This window comes from Mesoplodon bidens (genome assembly GCF_964165515.1).
Source record: "Mesoplodon bidens genome assembly, chromosome: 17".
Taxonomy (NCBI): Eukaryota; Metazoa; Chordata; class Mammalia; order Artiodactyla; family Ziphiidae; genus Mesoplodon; species Mesoplodon bidens.
The window spans coordinates 56,592,703-56,602,707 of NC_138174.1; the positions used below are offsets into that span (position 1 = coordinate 56,592,703).

The 10,005-nt window shown below is 33.6% G+C and overlaps 1 protein-coding gene across 1 annotated transcript; it reads right to left on the reverse strand.

Annotated features, from left to right (window-relative positions):
• Positions 1-1,473: 1,473 nt before the first annotated feature.
• On the reverse strand, positions 1,474-6,644 carry SLITRK6 (SLIT and NTRK like family member 6). The gene is made up of 2 exons (XM_081214932.1): positions 6,601-6,644; positions 1,474-4,264 (listed from the first exon to the last, which is right to left on the reverse strand). Exon 2 carries the CDS (start codon positions 4,239-4,241, stop codon positions 1,716-1,718), a length of 2,526 nt encoding a protein of 841 aa, XP_081071058.1. The 5' UTR covers positions 4,242-4,264; positions 6,601-6,644; the 3' UTR covers positions 1,474-1,715.
• Between the last annotated feature and the right edge of the window lie 3,361 nt (positions 6,645-10,005).

A 10,005-nucleotide genomic window follows, 5' to 3' on the forward strand; every position in this document is an offset into this window, starting at 1 on the left:
AAGAAACGATGTATATTTAGCTAGTAGTGCAGAAAGTTGAGTGTTGAAGACCAACACATTTAATAGAACATTCATGAATCACTAAAATAGTGTAAAGTAAATTAAAAACATCCTTCCTCATAGGAAAAATGTTCCTTCCTAAACCTGTGCATGGATCTGAGTGGTGTTCAAGAAACAACTAAATTACCTTAATTCCATTTTGCCTTGTGAAATTCTGCTGTATGATTGATTCTATAATCAGAAGGAAGAAAATAAAATCATTTCTATTTGTATTGAGTGGGAAAATGATTTGCCAGAAAGGGAAAACCACGGGTCAGACTTAAAGTTTGGTTCCATGTCAATCACATTGAGACACTTAATGGCCTTTTTGCACATGGTGAAGAAACTGCTTCTGTGTGGGTGACAACAAACAGAAATCTTGTTTTTGCTTGTTTGTGCTTGTGTGTCTGCATGCATGTGTATGCGTTAATCCTGACTTGACTGAATTACAGATTAGACTAACTGAAGAAAGCACATTTAAAAAGAGGGTTTTCATTTTAGTTTTATTGTAGTGAGCAGTATTTTTAATTTTCTTGAAAGGCACCCAAGAATAATTACCTTTGTGAACCAAAAATATACAAAACTGTACAGAATAAATAGTTCATAAAAATCTAGCTATACTTTCTTGTAAAATAAAGCTACATTGTCCCAGTCTTGAGGCAACTTAAACTACTTACCCTTTATATATGCCTTTTGCTACTAATTTATGGCAACTACCAGTTTACATCAATAAAAATAAAATAATATTTCCTATTTGTTTTACACCAGCAAATTCTTACTTGCCACAAGAAACATATTTCTACTGTGGTATTCAAATTTACAAAGGATGAATGCTATGAAAGAAACCAAACATAATAGATGCACTAATCATATTTACAGTTGAATATCAGTAGCATTTTAAAAATATCCCAAGAATAAGAATTAAACTTTGAGCACAAATGACGTACCTTAATTCACAGCAGCATTAACAAGATTGTCCACACAAAATGTGCAGCAAAACCAAAAAGTTGTCTTATTCATTCCACCTGAACTGTTAATCATTTCCATTTTTAAATTCAGAAAGCATAGCCGTGACATTTTTTGATCATCAAAGGTTCAAAGATTTGAGCCACTCATAGCCTATATAATTCAACCTTCCATTTTTTCTTTACTGTTACTATATGTAATTTTAAAGTTCCAGTTCCTTTTGCCTTTATTGCAAGAAAACTAGGTGTATCTAACAATTTACATTTTTGTGGTATATATACTGGTTTTATAAACAATATATTTCTTACATATTATAATTACATATACAGGTATACTTTTTAAATGACAAAATCCAATTCTATTTAATCCATGGGTAATATAACTCAAGAAAATAAGGGTTGCTTAAATTTTGAACCCTTTTAGATGTGCAAGAGGACTTCTATGAAACACTTTATGTATATGGGAAAATATTACTATAATCCTTGAATGATATACATGCAAGGATTTATTTTTTGGGGATAGATAAAATTGCCTGAAGACAATGCAATGGCTTCTCCCAGTTATCCCTGAGTTTCTTTTTCTTCTTTTCTTCCCATAGGATTACTGCTGTGCTTAAGTTCTGATTGATGATACACTCATATAAGGCACTTATTTACAAGGTCTGGACTTAAGACAGAATCACAGCATTTCTGCAAAAGCCTTCTAACTCTCTATGTTTGCTGCTCCAGGACTTCTAAGTAGTCAGGTTCAGCATGTAAGTTAGCTTTCAGCTCAAAATACTCATTTTTAGTCTGTTCCACTAATACCTTCCTCGGCCTTGAGTACATTAATGTCTCCATCAACTTTAACTCTTCATGGGCTCCTGGATAATGTACCTCCATATCAGGCTGAAGTTGAGCCATGTTTTTCCTTAGGTATTCTGTGATTCCCAGTTGCTGAAGTTCTCTTTCTCTCTCTAAAATGTTCCTATATAATGAACTGGCATCCTGGAAGGATAAAAATTCAGTGGATTGGTCTGTGACTTTGTACTTCATATTTGATCCTGTGAGTGGGGAATGATTTTCTCGTTCTAAGAGACTTCTTTGGAGATGTTTTGCATCGCTTCCCTCTTTCTCGTTCCTTTCTTCTTCTTCTTCCAGATGTTTTGAGCCAAAGGATGGGGTTCTATAGACATGAACCACAGGGCTCACCATGTGCTGCTCATAGAGTGATGCTGTGGGTCTTTCAGTAGTGTGGTGAGTTGTTTTATGGCCGTACATGCTATACTGGAGATGCACAGGACTGTTGTCTCTCATCTGTTCATCTTGTTTCTTTTTGTATCTTCTCCTACGGTGGAGAACAAGAACCACTATCCCTGCAGCACAGAACACGATAGTTATGAATACAATCAGCAGTCCTAGTATTAAAACAGATAGTGGTACAGCATCGGTAAGTGATTTAAAAATAGTGTCCGCTGTAGTTGTTGCTGTAGGAGTATTGACTATTACGTAACTAGTCTGAGTTGGCAAGGATGGGTTATTGACCAAACCTGGGCAAAGAAGTTCACTGTTGAGTGCTTTCAATTCCTTTTTGTCTAGGTGCTCCGGAGAGGTGCAGAGTATTTCATCTGTCACTGTGTTCTTACTTAATTTTTGTATCCATTGCTGCAATCCAACCAGGTCACAGGAACAATCCCAGGGGTTGTCCTCAAGGTCAATCTGTGTCAGTAAATCAAGGTCATCCAAGATATTACTTACAGGTAGATGCGTAAATTGGTTTGTTTTAAGGTTTACCCTCATTAGAGGAACCCCTGAAAAAATATGTGGTGGTAAAACTTGCAGGAGGTTGTTGTTTAAATAGAGGACTTTAAGTTTAGGCATTGGGTTGAAGCTACCAGGTAATATTTCCTTAACGCCATTGTATTCAAGATATAAGTACTCAAGATTGTGGAGACCAAGGAACATACCTCCACTTAATTTAGTCAGATGGTTACCATTCAGATAGAGCTTTTGTAATCGTGTTAAATTCATAAACGATCCTTCTTCGAGAACCTCAATACGATTGTTTCCCAAGTGAAGCATTTCCAAAGTGAAGTATTCCACTAGATCAGACTTCATTAAGGTATGAATAATATTCCCTGCAAGAATAAGCTTTCTGGGATTTTGTGGAGGAGGTTTTAGATCTGATATGCTTTCAATATTGCGCTCTTGACAGTGTATTAGAAGTCCTGATGGTGAGAGTACTTTGCAATTACAAGGAACAGGACAGTAGAGTCCTGGAAGTTGAGTGAATGGCTTTGTAATATAAGGTATTAAACCTGGTGCTTTGGTGGGTGGTTTTAAAAGAGACATGGTCTTGGTTGACATGCGACTATCACTTATTGAAGATGTTACTGCCAGATGTAATGATCCTGAAGGATCCTCGTGTTCTTCATACACTGGTGGAGTGGGGCAAATTGATTCCTTTTTCAGCCGGCTTAGTATGCTTCCTTTGAAAAATGGAGGGCTGTTGCACACAATATCACCAATTATAGCCTGAGGGGGCATGTTTTCCAACCAAAGTTTTAGCTGTAATAAGTCACAATTGCAGGCCCATTTATTGTCCTCCAACTGGAGATCCAGTATTCTGCCAATGTGTTCTAGAAAACCAACATAAGGCAATGTTTGCAACTGATTTCCTCGAAGATCTAGATGGGTTAAAGGAACAAATCGAAATACGTTTGGAGGAAGACTCTCAATAGCATTGTCATTTAAAATTAACACTTTAAGTCTGTTGAGCTTGCTAAAGGCACTTGGTTCAATCACTGTAATAAAATTGTTATCTGCTTGTAGGAATTCCAGGTTTTCCAGTCCATGGAAGGTATCCTCTTTAAGAATTTCTAAAGAATTGTGATTGATATGAAGTTGCTTAAGAAGGCCAAGGCCATTAAATGCACCAGTCTCAATATCTGCAATATTGTTAAATCCAAGGTGTATTGAGATAGCATTGGTAAGCCCAGAAAAGTCATTTGCGTGAAGCTTTGTCAAACCATTATTTAATAAACTTAAGTGGAAAGGTCGTGATGGTGGCACGCTTATTTGGGATAACTTCTTGATCCCTTTCTCTTCACAATTTATTAGCATCGTGCTGTCTTTTTCCTCACAATTGCAAAGAGAGTCACAAGAACCTCTGGCTGAGGCAGAGGACATTGGTGATTGGGACTGCGACGATATATAGGCAAGGAGAGATGAATACAAGAGATGACTCCAAAGCTTCATGTTGTCCTGTGATGGATCTGATTCTGTAAGATAAAATGCAATAGCAGTGGGCTTCAGTGGCCAGGAGCAGGGAGGAGATGAATCTGACATTTTTAAAGTGATAGGTTTTCCTCTAAAAGGCAAAATATTATTATTATGAATATATAAATACATTGCTGAGTCCACATTTTCTTTTATTTTTTACAAATATTATGACTGGAAGGTTTATTTTACTTTTAATTTGCATTGTGATAAAAATCTAAAATTTAGGTCAGGGAGAATTTAAAATATTAACTCAATTGTCTTCACATATACCAAATAATCTGCATTTTAATAGACATGAGGGGTGCTGGCTAAATGGACCATTGATACTTTGATATGATACAAAAATGTATACTTGAGAAGACCCTGGCTTTTTTTATTTTTTAGCTCAAACTAGATGAATCTAAGACTGAAGGATTACAATAAAAGACAAATATGTAGGTATTAGCCAGAAGCAGAGAGACCTGTAGGGAATTCAGAGATGATCGTTAGAAAGAATGTATGTTTGCATGCATTATGCACTTCCTTTAGTTTTATTTTTGAACTGGATATCACAATGTAACATCTAATAATTCTGTGTTTAACCTGCTTTGATTTTGGCTTAAGATACTTATTAATTCCATTATTTATTTAAAAACTTTGAGAAAAAATATGTCTCTATGTAGTAAAGTTGAACTTTATAAAAGATTTTGTTTTAACTATGTTGTCTAGGGCAGTTTGTATAAGCCTTGTAGTATCAGATATATATATGCTTAAAGGCGTCCATTCAAATTTCACTTCAGTCACACTTTATATTAAATTTCTAGAGGTGGAATATTCACTGCTACTTTTAAATTCTACTATGGATAAGGTTAATATCATAAAAACTAAAGAAAAATTGATCTTTAACACATATTTCAGGCTATTATAAAATAACAAAACGATGCCTCATGTAAATTTCTAGCAAATGACTCCCTAATGAGGTCTTGAACCAGGCTTTAGGGCACTGAATGTCATCACATAGTTAAGCAGTTGATCTTTATTATAAGGCTTAATGTTGCAAACAGTGAACTCTAAAGCTTCACTATATTCAGATATTTGAGGATATCTCTAATTTAGGAAATAAAAAATGACAGTTCAAGATAACAATATCACATACTCCAACTCCTTAAAAATTTAATACCTGCACCTGACATAGCAATTAAAAAAAAATTCTAACTCTAAAATGACAGCAGTGGTGTGGTAAATACTTTGAAGTCTAATGGTATCTAATTTTATTCCCTTCTTTTAAATATTGCACTTTAAATTTATATAGAATAAATCGAAAGGTAAAGAAACACCACATCTTATAACTATTCAACTTTTGGAAATGATAATTACTTTCATGTTTCTGGTTGGAATGTGAACTTTGAATCTAATTAAAAATCACAATTAGATAATACATCCCAGAATCCAATCAATAATCCTGAAAATAAACTTTCATTCCATGAAAATACATTCTTATTGAAAACATGTATAGTATGAAGTTTCTGAAAGGTAAAAGGCAACCAAAGACATCAAACAATAGAGTCCCTTTCTATATAAAGGGAAAGTTAGCAGGCTGAATGTTTCCATAGGGAAATAGTTTGATTTTAAACAGCTCTGAGGGCTTTGCTTAGAATCAAGCAGCTTGAAGTTGAAGTCTTCAACTTGTGGATTAGCTTCCACAAACACTGAAACTACTTTTCCATAGATTACCAAGAAAGAATACTATGCATTTCACCAGGCACAGTATCTTAAGAAGAGAGTAAATAACTTCCAGATGAGACTCTCTCCTCTCATTATTTTTTTAAAAATCTTGTATGCATTTTATGCTCTTCAAAGTGTCCTAGGGAACAGTTTCTAATCTTTTCAGAAATACACACAAATGTGAAAAGTGGTTCTATATTGACAATCTGATACAGTGTTAAAAAAGCTCTATTTACATATTTTCAAGTCAGGAAAAAATAAAAGTGGTATACAAAATACAAAGAATCTTTTCATATTGTGCTTGTATTTCAAATACAACAATGGTGTTTGGAAGTAATCTTCCCTTCAAAAAGCACAAATATTTCAGTTTCCAATAACAAACTGCATGCTGTAAAAGAAATAGTAGCATATTATTTTACTTGTTCTTCTCTACAGCCAGCTGTTGGACTAAATGTCTGCTGCTCACAGAAAACAGGCATCTGCTACAGCATTAGTTGTGCCAGTGAGCAAGAATGAAACTCGATATCCTTTAATGCAAAGTTATTTTTTTTTAAAGAGGCAAACAGAAATTCAATCACTTTGGGATAATGCAAAAATAGGTATAAGGAAAGCCTGGAAACATTCATCTTACCTGTAAAGCAAAGACTTCCTGACGTTATCTGTAATGCACAGCTGGAAGAGATGTTCAAAGTAAATTCAATTTCTTTATTAAAAAAGAAAACACCGACCACCACGTACTTTCTTCTCAAATATCACTTTTTGGCAAGTCCCATTGCTTTATAAAGTTAAAACCTCTGGTCAAAGACAAAATGCTGAGCATTTCATTGAAAATATTTCAAGCAGAGTGCATACTAGATCATCCTGAAGCAGTTGTCCTTTTATTCCCCAATTAAAATTCACGGCATACTTCACAGCTATGCTGACTTTTTTGCATATAGTTAACCATTTGCAAGCTGCTGAGTGCAGTAAATAAACAAGATGTGTAACAGAGCTGGGATTGATCACTCTTGCTTTCTTAGGCTGTAGATGCAAGCTGCAGCAATGTTCTCTTTCCTCCCTTTCTAGTCTTTCTTGTTAGTTCAGTTTGTTATTAGTCAGACTGCCAAGGGCTGGGAGGTAGGCGTAAATAAAGAGACTTCTTGGCTTTTGACTCAGCCTTTAAGCCCTTCCCCATCAGAGCGCTTTAATAGGCCAGTGTCATTTAACACAAGAGACAGCTCCACCTTGGGACTCAACTCCTCCTCCGGCAAATGGTTTTTCCTCTCCCTTTAAATACCAAATACAATGCAAGTGAATTTTGATGCGAATAATTACATGTTTCCTTAAACGTTTAATAATACTGTGTTATACAGCAGGCTAAATCAATACACTATATTAAATTCTCATCTAGCACAGTACTGTACTGTTTGCACATGTGTGCAGAAAAACTGCAATATGCTACCAATAGAATAGTTGCTTCAGTTTTATTGTTTTTAACTGGTATTTATGGTCGAAATTGTGCACTAGTTAAATCTTAAAATGTTAACGTGAACTGCTTTCCTGAAACATTTGTATTTTTGTATTCACCATTTGAAAAAAAATATCTTTAAAGCCTCATGTCTGAGACTCTAAGTTTTATACTTCTTTCCCTACAGCCAACGTTTAACAATGAGACTAGAAACGAGGTTCTTTTTTCAGGTAGATAGTATTTATTTGGAATGGAAATATGATCAGTTAAAAATACCTTCAAGAATCTTCATTACAAATGGTTGTCTCTAGTTGAAAACAGCCTATCACTTTCAAAAATATGAAATTATGTCTTTCCAGATAAAATGTAACAAGTTAAATGAATACGTAAAAATTACAATAACCTGATTTTTATGGTACTAGCTTAGGGAGCATTTTTTTTCCTAAAAAGATTATATTTAAAAAGTTACTTGTTTCTTCAACTCTTAAAAGTTTCTGAATCATCACTAATAAAACTCTCAACTGTCAGATTCTTTATTTCCCCAAATGCCTATGTTTTAAAACTCACTCCTCTTTACCTACATTCCAAGGACCTGGACTTTTTCACAGCCAAAATCAATATACTAGATGCTATCATTTATTCATTTTGAAACAGTCTGTGTTTAGAAACACTCTTCCCTACAGGTTCTAGAGGTTACCTATATTATATTAGGTCTCATTTCAGAAAAAGTATTTTTTAAGAGATTTTATGCAGCTATATCATCGAAACAGGAAGATATCAGATTAGGTTATTATTTAATGATTGTCTGCAGTTATGCACTCAAATTCACAAAGTTTTCATATCCTTAATGTGGAATAGTTGTTTTAAAAGCTAAGGATTTTGAGGCAATTTCTAATATTCTCACTTTTCTTTACAGCTTCTCACTAAGTTCCTCATTTATTTTAATAGCACTGTGTGCTTTGATAGAAGAGAGATTATAATACAGATGAGGGTGTGGAGAAAGAGAATAAAGATAAGGAATAAGATAATAAAGAGAATAAGAGAGAATAAAGGAAATGAATTACTTTTGGGCACAGTCTGCTGCTAGCTGAGAGCCAAGTTAACTTAAATCAGTCTAATGATTTAGACAGGTGATGACAAAACAGTTAGAATCAGTGAGAAAACAAGGAACTAGAATAATTTTTCTTCTAACACTGTAGACATAATTCTCCAAATGCATTCATTTAGGTTTTGGAGGCAAAATCACACGAGAAATGCTCTTGAAGTATAGTCTGTGGTGGAAAAGTTGTTCAGATAGCCATATGGGACAAATGGAAATAAATTCCTTATAAACTGATATATCTCCACCAGCTTGAGGATGTGTTGATTTTATTCATAATAGATACCTAGTATATATTTGATGTTATTTTTCTTGAATCCTTTGCCTATATATAATATTTATCTTTTTTATGCGTAAATTACTGGTTAACTACACAATAGTCAGGGATAAAAGGAGTGACTAACAAGCCTTTGAAAAAATTCTCTACAATTTTCATAAGTTTTGGGTGGGAACATAAAGAAAGGTTAGGTAAAGTACTGTTTGAGAAACATTAACTTTTAACTTAATTCAAAGGAGTAATATTGATAATGAATTACTTAGCATTACCTCAAAATTAATAGTAAAGTACATAACAGCACATTTGAAATGATTATAGCTAAATCCACCGAGCTCTATGTTTTCTTAACTACAGTTCCTCAGTTGTTTCACTAAGTCAATAATGCAGTCGTTCTTTCCAAAATGCTCATGGCAGAATGTGTTAATTATTGTTGGACAACGTTTATTTTAGCAACATTTTTAATTTCCAGTGATTACCTGGAAAAGTATTTTCCGGTGTAGCTTGCTCCAAGATTTTATAATAAATATCTTAAGTGCTCATAATAAATACTCAATTTTATTACTCTTTCCACATAATTTACCCCAGTGACTCTACGTTGAAAAATACTAAAAAGTAATCTTTTTAATCATATCTTCTAAGTTATGCTTTTTAGAATGTGCATCTTAAATAGCAAACGTGAAAGTATTCTTGTCACATTGTAGAGTACCAAGCAGTCAAAAGAAATAAACGTATCTGTGTTAGTCTCCTTAGAGCAGCAGCATATGTAAGGCAGCACAGTACTTTCGATATCAGGACTTAGGAGAAGGCCTCTCCTTCCCTGCTTATCCAATGCAACACAGACCAGATGGAAGAATATTTAACATATATAATATATTTAATATATACTTATATATATAATATAATATACATTATAACATTATATATAATATATATAATATATTATATATATAATATTATATATAATATTTTTTAAAGTGTTACATATCTTAGAGAATAAACTTTTGAGTTGTAAATAATTCACTCAGGTACCCAGGGAAAGATATTCCTTCAGCATCAATCTATATTCAACATGCCAAAAAACGCATTTATAACTTACCTACACACCTACATGAAGATAAATATAGATTTTTTTGTTAATATAATTATCTTTTTGATGCTTTTATTGTATACATTTTACTTTATTAATATCCAATATATCTTCTGGAATAATTGA